At 43.2% G+C, this 27,844-nt stretch overlaps 1 protein-coding gene across 1 annotated transcript in view; it reads left to right on the forward strand.

The window, feature by feature from the left end:
- The window catches only part of ADAM11 (ADAM metallopeptidase domain 11), a 172,495-nt gene that overhangs the window by 56,761 nt on the left and 87,890 nt on the right, over positions 1-27,844 (forward strand). Inside the window, exons 5-10 of the mRNA XM_073572858.1 lie at positions 9,488-9,582; positions 12,490-12,550; positions 17,285-17,339; positions 18,678-18,733; positions 26,159-26,233; positions 26,345-26,413. Of these exons, the coding sequence (XP_073428959.1) occupies positions 9,488-9,582; positions 12,490-12,550; positions 17,285-17,339; positions 18,678-18,733; positions 26,159-26,233; positions 26,345-26,413 (411 nt within the window). The remainder of the gene's footprint in view (positions 1-9,487; positions 9,583-12,489; positions 12,551-17,284; positions 17,340-18,677; positions 18,734-26,158; positions 26,234-26,344; positions 26,414-27,844) is intronic.

A 27,844-nucleotide genomic window follows, 5' to 3' on the forward strand; every position in this document is an offset into this window, starting at 1 on the left:
AAGATATAATAAAATATTAGCACAAATGTGAGGGGTGTACTCACTTTTGTGTTATACTGTATTATTAGTGCATTGCGTGTGTAGTTTTGTGTACTTGTAGCTAATAAATAAATAAAGGAAAAAAATGTTGAGTGGTGACATAAGTAATGCGACCGCTCAGCCGAACACACTGGCAGTAGCGTGTGGATCCAGCTGCAGTGACAGTGCTGATGTTCATGGTTCATAGCCAATGGCCGGTGAAGTCAGTAAGGTTATAGTTCATCGGCTATCGCGTGCTAAGTGGTCACATTACTCATGTCGCTGCTTTGGAATAATTTTTTTTTTTAAAGGTAATAAATGGGTAGAAGAGTGTTGGGGTTGTGCTTTGTACAAATCAAGGACTTTTCTCTGTGTATGTTTTTGCTTTAACCCCTTTCCGACATCAGGCGTATATTTACGCTGATGTCAGACTCCTTCCCTTTGATGTGGGCTCTGGCGGTGAGCCCATATCTTTCCCGGGACATGTCAGCTGTTTTAAACAGCTGACACGTGCCCGCAAAAGCCGCGGGTGGAACCGCGATCCACCCGCGGCTATTAATTAGTTAAATTCTGCTGTCAAACGCTGACAGCGGCATTTACGCGTCCGGCCATAGGGCCAGAAATACGCACACCGGTGACCTGCGTTATGTGATCGCAGGTCACCGGTGTGTCGGCATGAGAACCCGAGGTCTCCTGGAGACCGCTATGGTTGTCAATGTCGGACTGCTGTGAGCGCCACCCAGTGGTCGTCTCTCATAAGCAAGGCAGCAATTCTACTGCATCTGACCAAAATAAAACAATAAAAACAAAATCACACATATACATATTAGGTATCGCCATATTCAGAATAGCCTGATCTATCAATAAAAAACAGATTAACCTGATCACCAAACGGCGTGGCGAGAAAAAAAGTCAAAACGCCAGAATTACCTCTTTTTGGTCGCCACGACATGGCATTAAAATGCAATAACGGGCGATCAAAAGATCCTATCTGCACCAAAATGGTGTCATTAAAAATGTCAGCCCGGTACACAAAAAAATAAGCCCTCACCCAACCCGAGATCACAAAAAAAGGAGACGCAATGGGTATCGGAAAATGGCGCAATTCTTTTTTTTTTTAGTTTGAAATTTTTTCATCACTTAGATAAAAAAAGAACCTAGACATGTTTGGTGTCCATAAACACGTAATGACCTGGAGAATCATAATGGCAGGTCAGTTTTAGCATTCAGGCTGAGTTCACACGTTGCATTTTCTTCGCGTTTCCGCGGCGGTTTTAACCGCGCGATTTTGCCGCGAAAAATAAGCATCCCATGCATTCCTATGGGATTCCGCAATGCTGTGCTAATGCTGCGGTTTTTACCGTGGCGGAATCGCTTTGCGGTAAAAACCGCAGCATGCTCATTAATTTCGCGGAATCGCGGCGATCCCGCACCCATAGGAATGCATTCTTCTGCTTACTTCCCTCATGTGGCTGTGCACACCATGCGAAAAGTAAGCAGAACATTTGCGGATGGTACCCACTGTCCGGAGGAGAGGAGACTGTCCTCCGGGCTTTGGGTACCAAATCCCTGTAAAAAATAGAATTTAAAATAAAAAATATTGTTATTCTCACCTTCCGACGTCCCGCGCAGCCTTCCCGCCTCTCTCCACGCTCCCGGTCCCAGTAAGCCTTTGCGAGCGATGACGTCCGTTCTCGTGGGATCGCGAAGTCTCGCGGTCATTCGCGCGACGTCATCGCGAATGACCGCGAGACGTCGCGATCCCGCGAGAACGGACGTCATCGCAGTAATTCGCGCAAAGGATTACTGGGACCGCGAGCGTGGAGAGAGGCAGGAAGTCTGCGCGGGACGTCTGAAGGTGAGAATAACAATATATATATATTTTTTTTATTATTTTTTACATGCTATCTTTACTATTGAGGCCGCATAGTCAGCCTCAATAGTAAAAAGTTAGTCACACTCGTCAAACACTGTGTTTGACGAGTGTGACCAACCTGTCAATTAGTTCTCCAAGCGATGCTCCAGATCGCTTGGAAAACGCTAGCAATTCTGCAAGCTAATTACGCTTGCAAAATGCTAGTTTTTCCACAGGAAAATGGCGGGAATTTAAAATGCGATTTTCCTGCGGAATGGAATTCCGGAATTCTCGCTGTAATTTCCACGAGAGTTCCGGTACGTGTGAACTTAGCCTTACTGAACCTAGCAAAAAAGCCAAACAAAAAACAAGTGTGGTATTGCACTGTTTTTGCAATTTCACCGCTCTTGGAATTTTTTTCCAATTTTCTAGTACACGACATGGTAAAACCAATGGAATCGTACAAAAGTACAACTTGTCCTGCAAAAAAACAAGCCCTCACATGGCCATATTGACGGAAAAATAAAAAAGTTATGGCTCTGAGAAGGAGGGGAGGGAAAAACGAAAACACAAAACCTAAAAAAGCTCCAGGGCTTAAGGGGTTAGTAATGTGGGTGTCTCATAGCTTGATGTCAAAGCTGACATCAACACCAAAACCATTACTCCACTTGCCAACGTGTAAAGGGGTTAGTTAATAATGTTCATTGTTGTATCTATGCTTTTTTGCTTACTGGTATTGCTACATGTTATATGTACTACCTCATGTATGATATGGTACTGCTAACCCCTCTGGGTATTCCCATTGCCTTGTCTTCATGTTTTTCATTGCATATAGTGTGATAAAGTTCACTATGTTTCATGTACAGTATAGGGAAAGAGTAGTGCTCTTAGATGGACACTAGAGATGGGCACTCTAGTGTACAGAACAGTTAGTAGATAGAATAGGGTTAAGTGTAGGAGGGGCTGCCGAGAGTTAAGGTTAGAGCAGAAGGGAAGTTAGTGAGATGGGCCAGGGTGCCCAAAGTGTTCACATGGGCTATAGGTCCAAGACGGCTCGGCAGCCACGCAACATTAAGCAGCGGCAGCCCACGTTATCCACGGACACTGGGCATCATTGCAGTGGGCCAGTACAGGAAGAAGATGTGGCGACTAGAGTTGAGCGATACCGTCCGATACTTCAAAGTATCGGATCGGAATGGATCGGCCGATCTTTAAAAAAAGCATCGGTATCGCCGATTCCGATACCGGAAGTCCCATTCAAGTCTATGGGACTTCCGGTATCGGAATAAGAAAAACCCTCTTTTTGCCTTGTACAGCCTCTCTGGGGTCTGTACGGGCCTTTCGGGGGGCTGTGCCGGCCTGCCAGGGGGTCTGTGCAGGCTCCGGTGGTCTGTGCCGGCCTGCCGGGGGGCTGTGCCGGCCTGCCGGTGGTCTGTGCAGGCTCCGGTGGGCTGTGCCGGCCTGCCGGGGGGCTGTGCCGGCCTGCCGGTGGTCTGTGCAGGCTCCGGGGGGCTGTGCCGGCCTGCCGGGGGGCTGTGCCGGCCTGCCGGTGGTCTGTGCAGGCTTCGGGGGTCTGTGCAGGCATCATCCGATGGGACTACAAGTCCCATCGGGCGATGCCTGCTACCATGACAGTGATTGACACATTAGCCAATGATGGGACAGTAGTAGTCCCATCATCCGGCTAATGTGTTAAATGTTAAAAAAAAAAAAAATACTACATACATACTACATGCATGCTACATACATACTACATGCTACATACATACTACATGCTACATACATACTACATGCTACATACATACTACATGCTACATACATACTACATGCTACATACATACTACATATATACTACATGCATGCTACATACATACTAGATGCTACATACATACTACATGCTACATACATACTACATATATACTACATACATACTACATACATGCTACATACATACTGCATGCTACATACTACATACATACTGCATGCTACATACATACTACATACATACTGCATGCTACATACATACTACATACATACTACATACATACTACATGCATGCTACATGCATGCTACATACATACTGCATGCTACATACATACTACATACATACTACATACATACCACATGCATGCTACATGCATGCTACATACATGCTACATGCATGCTACATACATACTACATGCTACATACATACCACATACATACTACATACATACTACATACATACTACATGCATGCTACATACATACTACATACATACTACATACATACTACATGCATGCTACATACATACTACATACATACAACATGCATGCTACATACATACTACATGCTACATACATACCACATACATACTACATACATACTACATGCTACATACATACTACATATATACTACATGCATGCTACATACATACTACATGCTACATACATACCACATACATACTACATACATGCTACATGCTACATACATACTACATATATACTACATGCATGCTACATACATACTGCATGCTACATGCATGCTACATACATACTACATACATACTACATGCTACATACATACCACATATATACTACATACATACAATACATTCATACAATACATACATAGACATACAGTAAATATAACATAGAGTAACATACTTACCAATACTTGTCACATTGTTCCCCGAAGCCATTGTCTTTTCCGGAATAAATATTAACATAACAAACCACAAAAATACTCACCCACGATCCGAAGCAGTCCACGAGTGTGTCCCACGACGATCTTGGGTAGAGAACTGCAGCATCAGATGATGCTGCCGTTCTCTACGGGCTGCAGGAATCCAATGACGGAAGGTAGGTATCCTTCCGCACTGTATTCCTCCGCCACTTAAAAAAAAAAAAAAAGTCCCTAGTCTCACTTTATGCCATTGCTGCGTGGGAAATTCCCACACAGCAATGGCATAAAGTGAGACTAGGGACTTTTTTTTTTTTAAGTGGCGGAGGAATACAGTGCGGAAGGATACCTACCTTCCGTCATTGGATTCCTGCAGCCCGTAGAGAACGGCAGCATCATCTGATGCTGCAGTTCTCTACCCAAGATCGTCGTGGGACACACTCGTGGACTGCTTCGGATCGTGGGTGAGTATTTTTGTGGTTTGTTATGTTAATATTTATTCCGGAAAAGACAATGGCTTCGGGGAACAATGTGACAAGTATTGGTAAGTATGTTACTCTATGTTATATGTACTGTATGTCTATGTATGTATTGTATGAATGTATTGTATGTATGTAGTATATATGTGGTATGTATGTAGCATGTAGTATGTATGTAGTATGTATGTAGCATGCATGTAGCATGCAGTATGTATGTAGCATGCATGTAGTATATATGTAGTATGTATGTAGCATGCATGTAGTATATATGTAGTATGTATGTAGCATGTAGCATGTATGTAGTATGTATGTAGTATGTATGTGGTATGTATGTAGCATGTAGTATGTATGTAGCATGCATGTAGTATGTATGTAGCATGCATGTAGTATGTATGTAGCATGCATGTAGTATGTATGTAGCATGCATGTAGCATGCATGTAGTATGTATGTAGTATGTATGTAGCATGCATGTAGTATGTATGTAGTATGTATGTAGTATGTATGTAGCATGTATGTAGTATGTATGTGGTATGTATGTAGCATGTAGTATGTATGTAGCATGCATGTAGTATATATGTAGTATGTATGTAGCATGTAGTATGTATGTAGTATGTATGTAGTATGTATGTGGTATGTATGTAGCATGTAGTATGTATGTAGCATGCATGTAGCATACATGTAGTATGTATGTAGCATGCATGTAGTATGTATGTAGCATGCATGTAGTATGTATGTAGTATGTATGTAGCATGCATGTAGTATGTATGTAGTATGTATGTAGCATGTAGCATGTATGTAGTATGTATGTGGTATGTATGTAGCATGTAGTATGTATGTAGCATGCATGTAGTATATATGTAGTATGTATGTAGCATGTAGTATGTATGTAGTATGTATGTAGTATTTTTTTTTTTTTTTTAACATTTAACACATTAGCCGGATGATGGGACTACTACTGTCCCATCATTGGCTAATGTGTCAATCACTGTCATGGTAGCAGGCATCGCCAGATGGGACTTGTAGTCCCATCGGACGATGCTTGCACAGACCCCCGGACATCAGAACAGCCCCCCGGCAGGCCGGCACAGCCCCCCGGCAGGTCGGTACAGACCCCCACAGGGTGCACAGACCACCGGCAGGCCGGTACAGACCCCCACAGGGTGCACAGACCACCGGCAGGCCGGCACAGCCCCCCGGCAGGCCGGTACCGACCCCGGGCAGTCCACACAGCCCCCCGGCAGGCCGGCAGAGACCCCCGGAAGGCCCGAAATGACGGCGCATCATGATGCGCACACACCGCGCATCATGATGACGTCAGGCCGTCAATCAACTTTGAACTTCCGATTCCGATGCCGAATTCCGATATTGAAAAAATATCGGAAGTCGGTATCGGAATTCCGATACAGCAAGTATCGGCCGATACCCGATACTTGCGGTATCGGAATGCTCAACACTAGTGGCGACTCATAGCCTGGGCCGACTTCCTTAGGGCAGGAGTCGGTTGGAGTGAGGAACAGAAGGAAGTTGGAGCTTCGCAGGGGGGGGTACAGACGGGTCGGATGCTTTTCCAGAGACAACCAAACCGGGTGGCTGATGATTTTGAGTCTGGGGTGAAATAGGCAGAACAAATTGTCATCATGGTGAGGTTAGGCCAGGAAGAAGCTGGGAAGCAGTCTAAGACGGTGCGGTCCGGACGTGTGCCGTACAGAAGCGCCAGCAAAGTAGGGAAAGCTGAAAAAGCACTTAAAGTTGAATGTGAATTCCATGATGTGCCAACTGTGGATGTAATGTGTGAAGTTCTAAGTAAAGAAAATGTTCAAGTTATTCTGGACTGTGTCTCCATTACTGGTGGTCACCTGGAAGAAGGGCCGTCGCCGCCTGGGAAGTGCCCAGGGGGACCTGAACCTGGAGACGCAGGTACGCTGAGCAGTGGATTACAGTTTTCTGTGAGGGAAGGTCGGGACACACATGCTTCAGTGTCTCTGGCCATGACTACAGTCCTGGCCTCCGCTTACAAACTCTCCAGGGCAAGCGGGAAGAACCGAGGCTAGTCTCCAAAATTGGCGCATCTAATGGATGCGCTATTTCCAGGGGCAAATGAGGGCTGGTGTTATTAGTTTGAGAGGTAAGCTGATATTAATAGCCTGGGAAGCTACATGTTTATTGCCCTATTAAGACCATCTCTCAGCTGTCTGCTTTCCCTCAGCTGGTTAATAAAAATAAGGCGGACCCTACGCTATTTTTTCTATTATTTATATAATTATTAGCCAAATACCTGTAGAGTAAGCTACACATGCACTGCACTAATTATATATCTCAATTACATCTTTCTATCTATATATCTATTTTATTTTGACAGTTCACACTGTAAATTTACTGTACTCGGCTGATGAAATGTCGGGTTTCCTATAAGATGGGTGCGTAAAAATCACACAGCACACACATGGTCCACGTGTGGAACAATGTTTCTCTCACATCCATTGACTTGCATTGATGAGTCTCGGCCGATACACGCGGCCATATCTAACATGCTGCATTTTCCCTCATCCCAATTCCAGGTGAGGAAAATCTTGCAGATGAACACTGCCTAATTGAATAAGCCCTACGGGCTTGCTCACACGATCGATAAAATCGGACGCATGCAATCTGATAAAAAAATTGGATTGCACTTGAACCAATGTTACTCTATGGGGCAGCTGACATCTGCGATCATTTTCTCATGCCAATTCGGAAGGAGAAGACAATTGCAGCATGCTGCGAATGGCAGCGAGAATCAGATCACACGCACCCATACAAGTCTATGGGGGCATGGGAAACATCATACTGCACTCGGATGTCACCTGAGCGCAGCACAATTTCCGCATACACCGGCAATGGAGGAGATGAAGAAATTACTTTTTCCGTCTCCTCCGCACCTGTACTCCAGATCTCTACTGCGAGTGGATCAGAGCACAGAGCACTAACACTTGGCTCACACTTGCAGCAGAGCCGGAGTCAGGGTCATTAGCATATCACATCCAATGCTCTCACATCGGATGTGATACACTAGTGTATCTCATATATTAGCTCATGGAGTGGTATAATTTACTTCTTAGTAGAAAAAAAAATGCATTCTTTTCCCCAGAAACAGTGTCACATCTATCTTTAATGCCTGACCAACTTCAGCCATTCATGTACGGGGTAAGTTGGTAGCGGCTGTTTGTAGTGGGCTTACAGGGCAGGGGGACGCGTCAGTCCATACATGATCATACAGATGGGTTGCTATGACAGCCAGTAGTCTGTTGATGACCTCCATGCTTGTCATTACGGAGCACTCTGTAAACCCAGCCTGTGGCCGGGCTTCAAAGGAGACCGTGATTTTCACTGTTTGCAGCAATACTGTGGCATCGCTGTATGTAGCATAAGCGATCAGACAATCACATGGTCCGGTCTCCCAAGGGGACTAATAAATATAGTGAAAAGTTAAAAAGAATTGTTTAAACAGAAATAATAAAAAAACATAAAAGTTCAAATCACCTCTCTTTTCCCCCCATTAAAAATAAAGATAATAAAAAATTTAAAAAAACCCACATATGTGATATCACTGTGTTCAGAAAAAAAAAAAAATCTAAATAATTAATCTGATTGGTAAACACCCAAAATTATGGTTTTTTTTGCTCACTGCAACACCACAAAGATGCTGTAACAAACGATCAAAATGTCATATCTATCCAAAAATGGCATCAATAAAAGCGTCGTCCTGCTCCCCCAAAATGACACAGCTCCATCAACTGAAAAATGAAAACATTAGGGGTTCTTAGAAAATGGAGACACAACCCAAAGAATTTAAAAAGAAAAAACTTCAGATAAAAAAGTAATGGCTCTGGGAAGAAGGGGAGGAAAAAACGAAAGCGGAAAACGGCTGCGTCGTGAAGAGGTTAATATAGGTCTGGTATTGCTGTCCAGTTCCATTGAATTAGTGCGAAATGAGCTGCAATACTAGAGATAGCAGTATGTTCTTATGGCCAGGGTCCCACTTGCGGGTGCAATGTGAGAAACTCGCGCGAGTCTCACACGTCAATACCCGGCACTGCCGCCGGCACTCGGGACCGGAGTGTGCTACTGCATGTATTTCTATGCAGCCGCAAAGCCGCATGTATTTCTATGCAGCCGTACACTACGGGCCCAAGTCCCGACAGCAGCGCCGGGTATTGACGTGTGAGACCTGCGCAAGTTTCTCACATTGCAGTTGCAAGTGGGACATCGGCCTATCCTGGACAATCCCTTTAATTTTAATGTTCCCAGGTCCATTTTTTTAGGAGGGAGAGGCTTTTAACATTTTATTTCACGTTAATTAGGAAAAATAAAACCAAAAGAACAACGTGCTTAGTTCCTATTGTTTTATTTTGCCGTAATGTTGGTATCCCTTCCATTTCTCTTCCTATTCTACGGAAATTTATTTTGCATTTATGGCGAATACTCTTATTTTCCAGGCTCCTGGTGAAGCTGGCGATCATTGCTACTACAAGGGCCGTGTGCGTGGGTGCGAAGAGTCATGGGTGGCAATCTCCACCTGTCATGGGCTCAGGTGAGTGCAGTATTGGCTTGTTTTCTGTGCACATAAGTCATTATTTCCTGCGCTGGGACTTGTGTCTCCGGGACCATTTGGTGACAGCAGGAGGTGTGTGGGGGTGTTAGAACAGAGCAGGATGTTACTGTGAAGCTCTTCATTCTCTAAGTGCTGGAATCTCTGCTGTTGATGTTGACGGTACAGAACTGGGATTAAGAAGAAAAATGTGACTGAGGACCTCATCGTTTCATATTCTCCGAGAAGGAAACTGTGCAAAACAGTCATACTAATGTACACAAGTTCTGTGGGCATAACTCTGTAACCACTGATATACCAGTAAGGCCCGGATCACACTACAGCGAGATACGGCCGAGTCTCGCAGGTTAAATCCAAGCTCTGGCGCCGGCACTCTGGAGCGGAGCGTGCAGCCGCACAGCAATACATGGAGCTGCACGCTGCGCTCCGGAGTGCCAACGACAGAGCTTGGATTTAACCTGCGAGACTCGGCCGTATCTCGCTGTAGTGTGACTCCAGCCTAAACCCCTAAATGGGGTCCTCTGCTGGGTTTGCATTATCCTCTTTCCAGGTGCCGCCCCACATCAATGATGTTTTCTCTTTGCCTGCTGCAATTTAATTTTTTTTTTGTACTTGTACTTTTTTAGCATATATGCAGGGTATATAGGTTGTAAATGTCCTACATTATGTTCTATCATCCCCACAGAGTATTTAAAGGGAATCTGTCAGAAGGTTTTTGCTATTTAATCTCAGGACAGCATAATGTAGCAGCTGAGACACTGATTTCAGGGACATGTCACTTATTAGGCTGTGCGCTCTTTCCATATAATGATGGTTTTATCACTGGGACATTATCACTGCCAGGACTGGTGTTCTCGAGAAGAATTGTCCATCTCCTCCCCCGCCTTTGATAAGCAGCTTACTGTCAATTGACAATGTTCACAGAGAGCCTGTGTGGGGGTCAGCTCTTGAGCTCTGCTACATCTTAAAACTTTGATTGTGTCACAACTGCTGCATACAGTAAACTAAATGGTGCAGCGCTGGAATGAGGGTCTCTTTTCTTACATTATGCCGCTCTCAGATGAGGTTGCAAAACCTGGTGACAGATTCCCTTTAAGACTAGTTTCACACTAGCGTTTTGAGGCGCAGCGCATGCTTGCCGTGAAGCTCCGCCCCTGCCCGCCTCCTCCGGTCAGCTCCACCTATGGGCTGCATGCGACCTGCGTACCCTATCTTTAGCATTGGGTACGCAGGCCGTGCACAGGTATGCTTTTGCTGGCGCATGCGTCCTTTTGACGGTGCGCCGGCCACACCAAAAGGCAACACGATGTGTTTGGCGCAGGTCGGCGCACCGTCAAAAGGACGCATGCGCCGGCAAAAGCATACCTGTGCACGGCCTGCGTACCCAATACTAAAGATAGCGTACGCAAGTCACATGCAGCGTCATGCGCCCATAGGCGGAGCTAACCGGAGGAGGCACGGCAGGGGCGGTGCTTCATTGCAAGCGTGCGCTGCGCCTCATAACGCTAGTGTGAAACTAGCCTGAATGATGTAACCTGAATTTTTGAAAATGTAAAGAGGTCGTTTTTCAATAAAAAATCTACGGTGAGTGAAAATAAGTATTTGATACACGGCCGATTTTGCAAGTTTTCCCACCTACAACGAATGGAGAGGTGTGTAATTTTATTGTAGGTACACTTCAGCTGTGAGAGACAGAATCTAAGGCCGGGGTCACACTACTGTAGAATACGGTTGAGTGCTATGTGATAAAACATCGCATAGCACTCGGCCCAGCGTTAATCTATGGGGCAGATCACATCTGTGATTAAATTCTAACGCCAAATCGGCACGCGAGAACAAACACAGCATGCTGCGACTGACACCGAGGCTCGGCCGAGTCTCGGCTCGCTGGCACCCATACAAGTCTATGGGTGTGAGTGACACAACAACCAGCACTTGGATATTATTTGAGTGCGGTGCGATATACTCCGACAGCAGAGGAGAAGGAGAAATTACTTTCTCCACAGCTGTGCGAGACGCTCAGAGCACAGTAGCATGACACTCGCAGCAGAGCAGAAACCGAGGGTCATTAACAAATCGCATCCGATGCTCTCACGCTAGTGTGACTCTGGCCTAAAAATAAAAACCAGAAATCACATTGTATGATTTTTACATAATTAATTTGCATTTTGTGCATGAAATAATTATTTGATCACCTGCCAACCAGCAAGAATTCTGTCTCTCACAGACCTGTTTTTGAAGCCCTCCTACTTACCTGTATTATTTGCACCTGTTCGAACTTTTTACCTGTGTAAAAGACACCTGTCCATACCCTCAATCACACTCCAACCTCTCCAAAATGCAAATTAATTAGGTAAAAATCATATAATATGATCGTTTTCTGTTTTTTTTTATTTTTAGATTCTGTCTCTCACAGTTATAGTGTACCAATGATAAAAATTACAGACCTCTCCATTCTTTGTAGGTGGGAAAGCTTGCAAAATCGGCAGTGTATCAAATACTTATTAAAGAAATATACCTTTGTGAACCCCGGTACTGTCATGGATGCACTGAAGCCGCTGACATTATTGGACTAATACAATCTCAGCAGAGGTTTCGTGAACTATTAGGCTATGTGCACATGCTGCGGTTCTTGCTGCGGTTCCGCTGCGGTTTTGGCCGCAGCAGTTCTGCAGACAGTGTACAGTAGCATGTTATCCTATGGGGGATCAACCGCAGGCAAAACCGCAGGTCATTTAACCTGTGGTTCCGCAGATAAAAAAAATCTGCAGACCAATCCACAGTGTGTGCACATAGCCTTAGTACTAATAGGACCATATGATTGGATTATAGTCGTCTTTATGTATTTTAATAATTGGGGATCTATTGAACACATTTTTTTTCTTGCAGTGGAGCATTTTCTGACGGAACGTCCACTTATACTATATACCCCCAAGAGCAGAAAACCAAGGTAAAAAATCCATCCATCCTTCCATTAGGGTATTAGATACAGTAGATACATGACCAGCAGGTGATCCTTTTTTTTTTTTAAGGCTGGTGTCACACTAGAGAGGAATACGGACGAGTGAGAGGCGTTAAAAGCACGCATTACACACGGACCAATGATTCTCTATGGGGCAGCTCCCATCAGCTGTATATTTCTCGTCTGTATTCTACTGTCCATGCCAATCGCAGCATGCTGCGATTGTCAGCGTAGTACGGCCGTAGTACGCCAATGCAAGTCTATGGGTGCGCTAAAAATACGCATTATTAGCGGGCGGAGGGCACAGCCAAAATAGCAAAAATTCAAGGGTTCACCAGAGATGTACTCAAAACAATGAGTGAAACAGAAAGAAGTACATCCAAAATATGGGAACTCCAAAAAATATGACAAAATATAAATTTTATTCATGACATGTACACAAACCAGCAAAAAGACATTAAAAACAATTAAAATGCACAAAATGCAATTATGTCACAATCATGAAATACTGATATAATGTAGTGACTCTCCCACAACAAAAACCCCATGTCACAGCATTAATATGTAATAGACCACCTCAAATACAATAACTAGGGCAAACAATATGCATGATACAGGATAGCCATAAATGGTTGAGGAGGCCTTGAAATACAAGGCAAAACGCTATTCACAGCACCATGTAAGCAGGAAAAAAGGAGGCAAAAGATGTACAAATAAGCCCCTAAATAACAAATCCCCAAATAAAGTATGCACAAATAGCCCAAGATATCAAATACCTAGCTGTAGCGATAGAGGTCTGATAACCTCTAAACTGACAAATGCGCAAAAGAACAGAGGGGTGTTCAGCATACCGAGGAATAAAGTGCCAGGTGAAAGCTAAAAAAGACCTATGGGGTGAAAGAGTGGGGGGGGAGCAAAACCCCACGCGTATCGCCACGCTCTGTGTGGCTTCTTCAAGGGAGGATGGAGCGCTGAGAGGGTACATGAACCACATCTTTATATATAGAAAAAACACATGATGTATAATTAATTAAATCAGTACTAACCCACGAGGTGGAGAGCGTGACATGGCCGCGGCCATCTTGACGGCATTGTAGACAGACGAATAAAGTTATTCACAAAGCTATTCAAAAGCCATGACGTTGCCAAGCAGATCGGCGCCTGCGCAGTGAAGGCAGGAAGACATGCAAGCATAGCGCATGCGTCTAAGATGTACCAGTCCTGATATGGTGGAAACAAGCTTGGTAACTTGTTTGAGAGCAGAAGTTAGTGCTATCACGTTACCATATATGAAGCGCCTGCGCAGTAGCCAGCTTAAGTGCTAATGGGAAATTCAGAGCACAAGTTTACACCGCGTCTGCATAATGAAGACTGAATGAAAGCGCGCACATATTTAGAATATGAACAAGTGGCTCACATAAAAGCGCCAACATGATGACATGACTCAGTGACGTCAGCAGGAGTCCCTGGCTGATCTGTGAATGAACTAATGACCGTGGGAAAAAAGTCAGAAACTTTCCCACAGTAATTAGATCATCTACAGGCAGCCATTGAGGCTGCGCAGAGCTGAATAAATTCATTTTGTAGTAGTTTACAGTGAGGCTGGTCGCATTAGCACTGGTCCTCATTGTAAACTATTTAACCCCTTCTAATGGATTGCAGGGTGGGACATGACTGAACAGCGGAGAGGTAAGGATACTGGTGATTTTTTATGTTATTTTTGTTGCAGGTCATGGTTTTATTTTGGATTACCAGGCTAATAAAAATTTGTCAAAAACTTGGTGTATTTATTTCATTAAAAGAATTTTTAATTAATGTGTGTGTGTGGTTTTTAACCCTTTCTTAGTATAGGGTTAATAATGGATCGGTGTCTTATTGACACCTCTCCATTATTAATCGGCTTAATGTCACCTTACAATCGAGTGGTGACATTAACCCTCTGTTATATTAACCCATTCGCCACCACTACAGGGCAATGGGAATAGAGAGGATAAGTGCCAGAATTGGCACATCTTATAGACGCACCATTTCTGGGCTGTCTGGGGGCAGATTTTTGTAGCCAGGGGGAGGCCAAAAACAATAGTCCCTCTCATGGCTATTAAAATCTGCCCTCACTCACCTGCTTTACCTCTCCGGTTGACAAATTACAGCGGAAGCCCACACATTTTTTTTACAACGAATTAACTCCTTAAATTAACACCTACACCTCCCAAATTTTGCACACAAACCCTCATCTAATTTTTAGTCAGGGACGTCTAAAAAAGAAACATGAAATGAAATGGTTTTCTGTATGTAAACCATGTGTCATTTCATGTCGGGTTGGGGAATGATTTGACAGAAGCTGGCAATTGAATTAGCGGCTATTCTGCTATGAAGAACTCTATGAAATATAAATATATATATGTGTGTCTCAATGACATGTGTGTATGTATGTATGTGTGTGTGTATATATATATATATATATATATATATGTGTGTATTCTATGTGTCTAGATCTCTTCTTTCGTTTGGATTTGAAAACCTGTCATTGGGCTCCATTATATGTCCGTTTTGCAAGCCTGCGAGAAAAAAACGGTATACGGATTACATACGGATGCTTACATGAGAAAAATACGCGGCCACACCCTGACAACGGATGACATACGCACTATTTAGGGACCATTTATGCGTATTACGGCCGTACAATACGGTCCGTATTTTTCTACGTTGTGTGTGACTCCAGCCTAATTTTTACGGAAATGGGATAAATAGATATTTCTGCATTTTTACTTTTTATTTTTACAGTCTTCACACTATAGATCCGTTGGTTAAACGTTTAAGAATGAGGAGGGAAATTTTAGTTTTTGGGATTTTTTTCCCCTCGCCTTTTTCTGTTGTCATAGATGTATGATTTTTGCAGAAAGAGTTGTTATTATGAATGGCATGATTCATTTTTCAATATGACAAACTAAAACATGGGAAAAAAATCCAAGGTCCAAGTCAGTCTGATCAAATTTTATTTTTTTAATTATATTTATTAGTTATCTTAGGCCTCTTTCACATTTCATGTTTTTTGATTTTCAGTTTTTAGTGAACTTGAACCTTAGGTGACTTGAACAGCTGTATTATAGCTGTCACCTGTTGCGTGAGGGGGGGTCTCAGCTCCTGATCTTCCTCCACACATGGACCCCTTCCCAGAACTGTGGTAAGGAGTTCATGAAAGATTTCAGTACAAACATGTGACCTTTCAGGGGACTTTTTATTGGCAGCTCTTCAGTAAAAAGGCCATGTGATCATGTCCGGGAGCAAACAGACAGAGACAGGAGAGGGCCCCTATGCAAGAACAATATATGGCCCTTTGCAGTCCAATATATCATCATAATGCAGGATGCCACCTCTTTTGAAGGTGATAGTGGGCCCTCTTACCTTGTGGACCTCTGTTTCACCAGTGTCAGAAGAAGGAGGAGCTAGAGAGAGCTCCTCCTCTTTATATAGAATCTTATCAGCATCAACCGCCATCCCCTATGTCATTAATGTAATAATCTGTTTTCACTGAATGCAGATTTTACCCAGGAATTGAGAATTTACTGAATAAATGATCAGTCCTGAAGGAGAAAGAAGCAGATGTGATGCGCCCCAGGGGCCATTGGATACTCGGTATCGGGTCGGTCATCTTAAAGGGATGTGTAACAGTGGCAGTGATCCAGTCCGTGGTCCCAGGCGGTCATGTAAAATGGGTGTATTGATTAGGGATAAAGTTTATGCAGTGATTCGTGACGCCAGTTAGAGTGTTCGACTGTAGTATAGCCGGCACTGCAGATGATCCCTGGGGGAGTAGATGGTGATGGCAGTGCAGATGTTTAACCCTCTCCAACCAGGGCTGACCCCAGAGATTGTGATAGAAGTAGAAGGCACAGGGTAATAAGGCAGGAGAAAAGGAAAGTCACTTTATCATTTACTGTAGTTCAGGTGCAGTTCAGAGGAGATATTACAACTCTCACCAGGTTACAGTCTGCTTTGCAAAATGGGAGTTATCCTTCCTCTGCTGTGACTCGGTGTAAGCTCCCTGCTATTCTAATCCCTTCAGGGATCAAGGCTTCCCGGAGTTTGGAACTTCCAGTACAACCCTTTCTCACTGTGTTTTCCTCCTCTGGCAACTTGCAGCTTGGATCCTGTGTGAAGCTCAAGTTCCTTCTTGCACAATCCTTCACTGATCCTAGTTTGCTGCAGTTTTCCCGGGGAAAACACTCTGCTGTTGGTTGTATAAACCCACACAGTCTCTCAGCTTACCACTCTGCTCTAAAAGCATGGATGGCCTAGGGGCTGACTCCCTGATTCTTCTTAGCTTTACTCCTGGAGGGAGCACATGTCATGGCTTTCAGGAGCGTTCTCCATCTTCTTCCACCTTCTTCTTCAAAGAGAACAACTTGACTCCTCCCCCTCCCAGTTAGGGCATGTCTGCAAAGCTCTAAGCTTCAGACAAGTAAGGGAGTGAGGTAAATTGTGTGTGTGTGTTGTGGTCTCTAGCAGAGAAAGCATAACTCCCATTGCTTATAAAACACATACAAAACAGTATATATTTAACCCTTTTGTGGTGGTAAAGACGTAGGGCGCCACAGATGTCTCTGATAAGATATATTGCAACACTGCTTATTTTCATGTGCACTATTGATTTATGAAATAAAATGAAACGACGGATACTCTTCAAATTAACAATGGACGATGTTTTATTTCTCTTTGCAGAAGTATCTCCCATGGCCACATGTGATTGAAAAGGCAAGAAAATGTAATAAAACAGGTACATAAGCATTTGTAACAACACTCATTTAGCATAGCCTATTGATGCATAAAAACACCAAAATTGACAACTATGTGAGCAGGAAAATGTGATGTTTATATGTCAGTTCAAGTTGTATGAGTTTTTTTGCCACTCTTATTCATGGGCCGCATTATCTAGCATTAGGCTATGTTCGCACATTGCATTTTTGCTACATTTTTTTTCTTGGCAGTAAAGAAACTGCTTACAAAAAAATCAGGTTTTGCTGCACTTTTATTGCTGTGTTTTTGTTGTCGCCTGTGCATGTTGATAAAGTTTTGTGGCCCAAAAAACATGATTTAACGTCCTTAGGTTTTGCATCAAAAACGCAGTAAAAACTGATATCTGCTTTTTTTTGCTGCCTTTTTGCCCTTGCCCATTGTTTCCTGTGGGTGAAAAAACTCTGCAAATAAATTGAAAGAAGTGACTTTCTGTAATTTGCAAAAATGCAGCAATTTTCCAAATCAGAAAAAAAAAACAATGTGTGCATGAGATTTCTGAAATCTCATCGACTTTGCTGGTAATGTAACACGCAGCTGAAAATTTACATAAAAATATGCAGCAAAAAATACTACAAAAATGCATCGTATGAAGATAGTCTTATTATGAATAGGACTATGCTGCAGAAAGGGTATATTTCCATGGGCACAAACCGGCAGCGTTTTGGATGCAGCACATATCCGCTCTGTCCAAAGCACCGCCCCCTTTTGTATCCGCGCTGATTCCGGATGTGTTCATTGAACCATGCGGAATCACCGCGTCCTATACATAGGACTGTGATATTTAACTTGCAGAGACTGAGCATCTCCGCAAGATAAATAGACATGCTGCGGTCTATAAAGACGCATTGCAAATGCGTATACTCGGGGAAGCCGGAGGCATCCCTGCACGCATAGTGGAGATGGGATTTCATGAAATCCCATCTCCACTATGCTGTAACATCTGGCCACTGCGGATTGGACGCTGTGGATGTACGCAGCGTCCAACCTGCAGCGTTTAGTGACCGTGGAAACATACCCTAACAGACACAGCCTATAGACTACAGCGGGCAGATGCTGGGGAAAAAAATAAATTCCTTTACATAACGCAACATTTTTTTACAATACTCTGAAATTTTCATGTACCCAAAGTGCTGTGACTTGAAAGTGGGACTATAGAAAGGTTGGGGATGGGTGCTGCTATTAGAGTAATCCTGTGGAGATATACAAAAAAATCATAGGTGAAGCTTTTTGTTGACCCTTTCTGCTGCTTTTTGTCTTTGATCACACATGACCCAGATACTTGGCTGTTTTTCATCTGTCATCTTTTTAATTTCCTCAGGCTGTAAGCATCTTCAAGAAATTCCCAGAAGTTCAAAAATAAGGAGGAAAAGGCAGGTTGGTATCATGAGGACATGCTATTTAACTTTCTTTTACAGGTTAGCAGTGGGGGGTTCTGCATCTGTTGCATAAAGAGCTCAAGCTTTTATCAATTTCTACCTTTGTCTGAAAACAATGCATTTGAAATCTATGCAAATATATCCTATACTGCAACTGAACTTAAAGGAGTTTTCCAGGACTAATTTGTTTTTTTTCTTATAGACCTAAGAACTGACCAGCAGATAGTGATGGTTACTAACTACCTGCCTGTTCTGCCCGACGCCTGCTCAAAGTGATCTCAGACCACACCTGCCAGCGATTCTGCTGCTTTACAGCATCAGATCAGCTCTTCCTCTCTGCTCTGTTGACAGGGCTTGATCGCTGTCATCATGCTGATGGACAGGCGGCTTCTTGCAGTTATGCAGCAGTTAGTTGGCTGCATACTTATGCAGCGTCCACCCCGCAGCAGCCAGATGTGACAGCATAGTGGATGGGATATCTAGAAATCCCATGTCTTCTATGTGTGCACAGTCGCCTGCGGATCACCCACGGACACTGACATGTGGCGCGTCTTTCAAGACCATTGCATGTCCATTTCTCTTGCGGAGATGCTAGTCTCCACAACAGAAATTATATCAATAGAAATGTATTGAATGCGGTGAATCCACACGGTTCAATTAACACATACGGATTTACAGTTGTACTCCAAAGTTTACATACGCCGGCAGAATTTTTGCTTTCTTGACCTTTTTTCAGAGAATATGAATGATAACACCAAAATTTTTTCTCCACTCATGGTTAGTTCTGGAGTGGCTATCTCAGGATCCTGACCTCAATATCATTGAGCCACTCTGGGGAGATCTCAAGCGCGCAGTTCATGCTAGACAGCCAAGGAATTTACAGGAACTGGAGGTATTTTGCCAAGAAAGGTTGGCAGCTTTACCATCTGAGAAAATAAAGAACCTCATCCACAACTACCACAAAAGACCTCAAGCTGTCATTGATGTTAGAGGGGGCAATATACGGTATTAAGAAATGAGGTATGTGAACTTTTGATCAGGGTCATTTGGATGTTTTGGGTTGTCAATATGATTTAAAAAGAGAAAACACAGTAGTTTGACAATAAATGGCTTCACCCAACCACTAACCATGACAGGAGAATAAGTTTTGGTGTTATCATTCATATTCTCTGAAAAAAGGCTAAGAAAGCAAAAATTCTGCCGGGGTATGTAAACTTGTGAGCACAACTGTATCTGCATTCAATAGAAAGCAGCGCTTTGGATGCAGTGAGCATGCACTGCATCCAAAGCGCTACTAGTTCTGGATCGTGGGCAGCACCCGATTAGGGTATATCCACAAGCTGAGTATTTGCTGTAGGAATTTCTGCATTGACCCCTTAACAACCGCCGATACGCCTTTTTAAGGGAATCTGTCACCTCACTTTTGGCCTATGAGATGCAGCCACCGCCATCCGGGGCTTATCTACAGCATTCTCTAATGCTGTAGATAAGCCCCTGATGTAACCTGAAAGATAAGAAAAACAAGTTAGATTATGCCCATCCGGGCGTCCGGTCCTATGGGTGTCGCGGTCTGGCGCCTCCCATCTTCTAGCGATGACGTCCTCCTTCTTACTTCTGCCGCAGCTCCTGCGCAGGCGTACTTTATCTGTTGAGGGCAGAGTAAAGTAATGCAGTGCGCAGGTTCCGGACTTCTCTGACCTTTCCCGGCACCTGTGCACTGCAGTACTCTGCTCTGCCCTCAACAGGGCAGATATAGTACATCTGCGCAGGAGCCACGGCAGAAGTGAGAAGAAGGACGTCATCGCTAGAAGATGGGAGGCGCCGGACTGGACCGCAACACCCATTGGACCGGACCGGACCTCCGGGTGAGTATAATCTAACTCGTTTTTCTTATCTTTCAGGTTACATTGGGGGCTTATCTACAGCATTACAGAATGCTGTAGATAAGCTCCTGATGGCTGTGGCCGCATCTCATAGGCCAAAAATGAGGTGACAGATTCCCTTTAAAGGCAGCAGCTAAGGGTACTTAAACCACAGCGCCGTTAGCTGAGGAATAAGGGTATAGCACTCCCCAAAGTCAGGGGTAGCTGAGACCCCAGAGAACATGATTTTGCTCGGTTTTCACCGACCCCGGTGTTGCGATTGCCGTCATTAACGGTATAACAGCGACCGCAAAAAAAAGCCAGTCAGATTTTCCATTTAACTTCTCTCTCCTCTGATGTGATCGCACATCAGAGGAGAGAGAAAAAGGGTCCCCCGATCCTCCCACGGTACCTCCCGGTGTCACTCAAGCCTCCTGCTTCCCCCCATGGCTGCCAGTGTCTTCTTCCGGGAAGAAAATGGCAGGTGCATGAGCAGTGCACCTGCCAAGATCTGCCAGCCGGCACCCGGCAATAATAGGAGATTTTTCCTATTGGTTCATTTTAGTCACTGTGATAGACTCTATCACAGTGATCAAAATAAAAAAAAAGTAAATCAACCCCAAGTTTATCACCCCCTTAGTTAGAGAAAAATAATAAAATAGAAAAATGTATTTATTTCCATTTTCCCATTAGGGTTAGAGTTGGGCTAAAGTGAGTTGGGGCTAAAGATAGGGTTGGGGCTAGGGTTAGGGGAGTGTTAGGGTTAGGTTTGTGGTTAGGGTTATGGTTGTTTATTGGGGTTAGGATTGTGGTTAGGGTTATGGTTAGAGTTGGGATTATGGTTAGGGGTGTATTGGGGTTAGGGTTGAGGTGAGAATTGGGGGTTCCACTGTTTAGGCACATCAGGGGCTTTCCAAATGCGGCATGGCGTCTGATCTCAATTCCAGCCAATTCTGCGTTGAAAAAGTCAAACGGCACTCCTTCCCTTTTGAGCTCTGCCTTGCGTCCAAACAGTGGTTTACTCCCACATATGGGGTATCGGCGTACTCAGGACAAATTGAACAACAACTTTGGAGGTCTAATTTCTCCTGTTAGCCCTTGGGAAAATAAACATTTTCGTGCGAAAAGATCATTTTTGTGGAAAAATTATGATTTTTTTATTTTCACGGCTCTACGTTATAAATGTCTGTGAAGCACTTGGGGGTTCAAAGTGCTCACCACACATCTAGATAAGTTCCTTGGGGGGGGTCTAGTTTTCAAAATGGTGTCATTTGTAATAGCTGTCTACAAATATCTAAAGGGCTGTCACATTGTAGAAGGATCAACTTTATTCTCATTTGCACAAGGAAAGACTAGAAGCAATGGGATGAAACTGAATGGGAGGAGACACAGATTAGATATTAGAAAAAACTTTTTGACAGTTAGAGTGATCAATGAGTGGAACAGGCTGCCATGAGAAGTGGTGAGTTCTCCTTCAATGGAAGTCTTCAAACAGAGGCTGGACAGACATCTGACTGGGATGATTTAGCGAATCCTGCTTTGAGCAGGGGGTTGGACCAGATGGCCCAGGAGGTCCCTTCCAACTCTACGATTCTATGATTCTATGTGGGGGTTTCCACTGTTTAGGCACATCAGGGGCTCTCCAAACGCGACATGGTGTCAAACGGCGCTCCTTCCCTTCCAAGCTCTGCCGTGTGCTTAAACTGTGGTTTACCCCCACATATGGGGTATCAGCATATTCAGGAGAAATTGCACAACACATTTTGTGGTTCATTATCTCTTTTTACACTTGTGAAAATAAAAAAGTTGGTTCTGAAGTAAAGTGTTTGTGAAAAAAGTTAAATGTTAATTTTTTCCTTCCACATTGCTTCAGTTTCTGTGAAGCACGTAAAGGGTTACTAAACTTCCTGAATGTGGTTTTGAGCACCTTGAGGGGTGCAGTTTTTAGAATGATGTCACTTTTGGGTATTTTCGGTCTTGTACACCCCTCAAAGTGACTTCAAATGTGATGTGGTCCCTAAAAAAAATGCTTTTGTAAATTTTGTTGTTAAAATGAGATATCGCTGGTCAACTTTTAACCCTTATAATGTCCTAACAAAAAAAAACTTTGTTTCCAAAATTGTGCTGATGTAAAGTAGACATGTGTGAACTGTTGTTTATTAAGTATTTTGTGTGACATATCGCTCTGATTTAAGGGCATAAACGTTAAAAGTTTGAAAATTTCAAAAATGTAAACATTTTCACCATATTTGTGAAAATAAAAGAAATTTTACCACTATCATGATGTACAATATGTCACAAAAAACAGTCTCAGAATCAGTGGGATCCATTGAAGTGGTCCAGAGCTATAACCTCATAAAGTGACAGTGGTCAGAATTGTAAAAATTAGCTTGGTCATTAAGTAGCAAATTGGCTCTGTCACTAAGGGGTTAAAATGTGTGAAAAACACTGTAGAAATGCTGAAAGAACTGAGTGGTGCAGATATGAAACTGCTTTAAACCTGCAAAGAACAAATAAAAACACAATAAGGTTGCGAGAAATTCGCACGAGTCTCGCACCTCAATACAGCCGCACACTCCGGTCCCGAGTGCCGTCGGCAGTGGCGGGTATTGAGGTGCGAGACTCGTGCGAGTTTCTTGCAAGTCTGATCCCGGCCTAAAACAAGAACTGGTGGGAAGGGGTTGAATGGAATGTGACAAAAGAAAATTACCTACTGTTTAAATCACGTTTTTGTGTTAAATGTATTTTTGCACTAATTTCCAGTAATGTTTTTTTTTCTATATTATAATATTTATGAAAAATAGAAATCTTGCAATTTTCACATTGACGCCTGAGGCTTTTTTAGACTCTAACTTCCTGTTGGTTCAATAGATCCACAAGTGCAGCTAATGAGCATGTGCAAAGATCATTCTGGAGAGGGAGTAGGAGGAGCAGTGACATTGCCTGTTGTGATTGATGGATCCTGTGTTATCAGTTGTGTATAGAGGTTTTATCAGGCATTGTAATCCTGTCTCTAATGACAAGAAGTCTGATAAACTTTTCCTGTAAGGCTATGTGCACACGTTGCGGATTGCACTGCGGATTTTTCTGCGTGGATTTTGTGAAATCCGCAGGACAAAAGTCCTGCGGTTTATCTGCGGATTAGCCTGCGGTTTTGCCCTGCGGTTTCACACCTCATAATGATAAGGTGTGAAACCGCTGCGGAATCCGCACAAACAATTGACATGCTGCGGATTGTAATCCGCGGAAAAATCCACAGCATCTGCACAGCGGTTTTTGTTTTTCATAGGCTAACATGGTACTGTACACCGCTGCGGAAACCGCTGCTTGTCCGCAGGGCCAAATTCGCTGCGGATCCGCAGCAGAATCCGCAACGTGTGCACATAGCCTAAGGGTTCCGTTACACTTAGTGATGCACCAGCGATCCCGACAACGTTGTGACCCGGTCAGGTTCGCTGGTGCATCGCTAAGTGGTCGCTAGTGAGCTGCCACACAGGCAGATCTCACCAGCGACATAGCAGCGGTCGGCGGTCGCCACTTACCTGTCAGATGAGGCGATGAAGACGTACTCCCGCCCGCATCCACGCGTCGTTCGTCGCCACAGCAGGAAGCCCAGCAGGAAGCCGACGACGAGAAATGGCCCAGGACGTTCTCGCACGATCAGCGATAACCGGCGGGGGAGCCGGTCGGAGGTAAGTATCACATGTAGCGATATCGCTAGCAATATCGCTGCTGCGTCACAAAACCAGTGACGTTATAGCGATATTGCTAGCGATATCGCTATGTGTAACGGGCCCTTAAGGAAAGAAAAGTTTAATTGGAATCTGTCAGCAGGTTTTTTGCAATATAATCTGACAGCAGCATGATATAGGGGCAGAGATCCTGATTCAACTCATGTGTCATTTACGAGACTGTGTTTTGCTGTTTTCATAAAATCAGTTTTTATCAGTAGGAGATTATAAATAGAGAACTACGGATCTCATTCCTTCTTGTCCAACTCCGCCCACACCACTGATTGGCAGCTATCTGTGCACACTGCATATTGACCAAAAGTTTCTACTCAGGGGTGTGAGCGGGGTTATATAGGGTTCATCATTCTGAGCTCTGCTATATCTGCAGCAATGGAAACTGCAATTCTACCAAAACTGGTGCATAACTAAGTGATATCTTTGGAATCAGAGTCTCAGCCCCTACATCATGCTGCTGTCAGATTACATAGAAAAAACCCGCTGACAGTTTCTATTAAAAAAAACCCTTAGTATCCATTATGAAAATTACAAGAGTAATATTTTTTAATAAAGATCGTGATATGAAAAAATTACTAACAATTTTTTTTTAGGATTACATGTGTCACGTTGGATGAAACAATAGGTCATTTTCTGATGACAGCTTTCCTTTAAGTGGACACCATTTTACTTTAACGAATACAGTGTAGTGAGCATGTTTAGCTGGCTTTGTAGTATAACCTATCCTGCTGCAGAACCACTTTGAAGACAAAGAGTGATTTATGTAAAGTCATGGCCAAAAGTGTTGGCACCCTTGAAATTATTCCAGAAAATGGAGTATTGCTACCAGAAAATTATTGCAATTACACATGTTTTGTTATACACATGTTTATTTATTTTGTGTGCATTGGAAAAACACAAAAAAAAACCTAAGAAAAAAAGGCAAATTGGACATAATTTCACACAAAACCCCAAAATGGGTTGGACAAAATTGTTGGCACCATCAACTTAATATTTGCACACCCTTTGGAATAAATAACTGCAATAAATCACTTCCTATAACCGTCAACAAGCTTCTTTCACCTCTCAACTGGGATTTTGGACCACTCTTCTTTTGCAAACTGCTCCAGGTCTCTCATATTTTAAGGCGCCTTCTCCCAGCAGCAATTTTAAAATCTGTCCACAAGTGTTCAATGGGAATTAGATCCGGACTTATCACTGGCCACTTCAGAACTCTCCAGCGCTTTGTTTCCGTCCATTGCTAGGTGCTTCTTGAAGTATGTTTGGGGTTATTGTCCTGCTGGAAGACCCGTGACCTAGATCGCAAGCCCAGCTTTCTGAGACTGGATACCACATTACGCCCCAATATCCTTTGGTTATCTTCAGATTTTGTGATGTCTTGCACACAGTCAAGGCATCAAGTGCCAGAGGCAACAAAACAGCCCCAATACATCTTTGAACCTCCAACATTTTTGACTGTAGGCTCTCTGCTCTTTTCTTTGTAGGCCTCATTCTGTTATCGGTAAACAGTAGAATGATGTGCTTTACCAAAAAGTTCTAACTTGGTCTCATCTGTCCACAGGATTTCCCAGAAGAGTTTTGGCTTACTCACGTACATTTGTAAACATGTGTATAACAAAATGTGTAATTGAAATAATTTTTTGGGAGAAATACTTTATTGTCTGGAACAACTTAAAGGGCCATTACTGTTATTGTAATAAATAAAAAGGAGTTTGAGTATTTTATTTTATAATGTACTGCTTAATATTTGTTTTAAGAAAATTATAAGTATATTGAAAAGTCTCTCATATTTTCATTTGTGTCTCACATCTCTAGGTCCGATCATCTGCGCACTCTGCTTTATTTGAGACCAAATACATTGAGCTTATGGTGGTGAATGACTGGCGTCTGGTACGTGTAGCTGACTAATGTGTATAAGGCTTTGTATTATGGCTCTGCTGTTTTTTTTTAAATTGATCATACCATGTCTTTGAATCTGAAAATTTAAAAAATCCTCATTAGTTTCAGGTCCGACAATCTGTGGGTCTTACAAGTAGCTATGCCAAATCGGTGGTGAACCTTGCCGATTCTGTGAGTACGACTGTGCCTGTGTTTGTGTGACACTCTCCCCTTCCAGTATAGGCTTCACTGTGGTTGTTTTTTTTCCTTTTACTAACCTTATTAGTCTTTTGACTTGGTGGTTAAATGGAATCTGTCACTAGGTTTTTGCTACCTAATCTGACAGCAGCATAATGTAGGAAAAGAGACCCTGATTCTAGCAATGTGTCACTTAGATTACTGAGTGCAGCAGTGTGATACAATCGGAGATTTTAGATATAGCATGTAGCAGAGCTCAGGTAGCTAACTCTGCCCACACCATAGGTTTCTGTGTACATTGAATATTGACTGTAAGCTTGTAATCAACTGTGGGGGCGTGGTTGGACCAGGAAGCACGCGAGTATCAGCCCAGCGGTGATAATCTCCTGCTAATAAAAAACTAATTTTATTGAAACAACAGCACACAGCCTAATAAGTGGCACATCCCTGAAATCAGTGTCTCTGACCCTACCTCATGCTGCTTTCAGATTACAAAGCAAAACCTGCTGACAAATTCCCTTTAAATCATCATTTATTTATCTGCTCTTTGACACAATAACAGAACAAGTGTGAAGTGAGTTGTCATTTCACGATACTTTTCATAATTCCGTCAACCTAAAAGTAATGTTTTTCTTGCTTTTCTCAATCTGGTAGATTTACAATTCTGGCCTGTCAGAGAAGTAGATAAATTTAGAAACCCAAAGATGTCCATTCAGATTCACTCTCTAGGCTTCGGCAATGTCTCCTAATCTGTTGATTTCTTCTTCAGACACAATCAGGGTTTGTTCACACCTGTCACACTTGTTACAGGAATTTATGAAAATGTCCACAGGGGTACTCTTTCTCCTTGTGGAGACCACCAGTTGTCGTAGACCGATTTCAAGGCCAGTCAATGCTCTTTGGGAAAAGGATATACAAATTCACTGTCCCCCAGGAAATTATATCCTTAGTCATTTTTCAAAGCTCATTACATAGTCAAGCCTTGCCCTATAGGGGAATTCAGAGATCGCTTTCTTTCACCTGGAGGAAGACAAAAAACTGACCAATTGATCCCAAAAAATGTTACGGTAGCTATATGGTACGGCCAAGCCTCCTGCTGTCAGGATACTCGTCAAATATCATCTAAGCAAAGAGCTTAGGGGGCAGACATGTTCAAAGTTATTTTTATTGAAGTTTTTATAATACAATACACAACAATATCATTAATACTAATGGTATGGAGGGAGGAAGAAAGGATTAGGAAGGGGAAGAACTGGGAACTACAATGGAAATTGGGAACTAACTAATAAGGTCCTACTGGTAAATTTGCACTGTATAACCGATCTCATCATCAGCTTCTCTTAGGCCGCAGTCAGACGTCCGTGTAAATCAGATGGAGATCGGACCACAATGCTCAGACTGGCCGGCGGCTCTCCTGACCCGAGC

This window comes from Dendrobates tinctorius, unplaced genomic scaffold, assembly GCF_039654945.1.
Source record: "Dendrobates tinctorius isolate UK_male_01 unplaced genomic scaffold, ASM3965494v1 ptg000032l, whole genome shotgun sequence".
Classification (NCBI taxonomy): domain Eukaryota; kingdom Metazoa; phylum Chordata; class Amphibia; order Anura; family Dendrobatidae; genus Dendrobates; species Dendrobates tinctorius.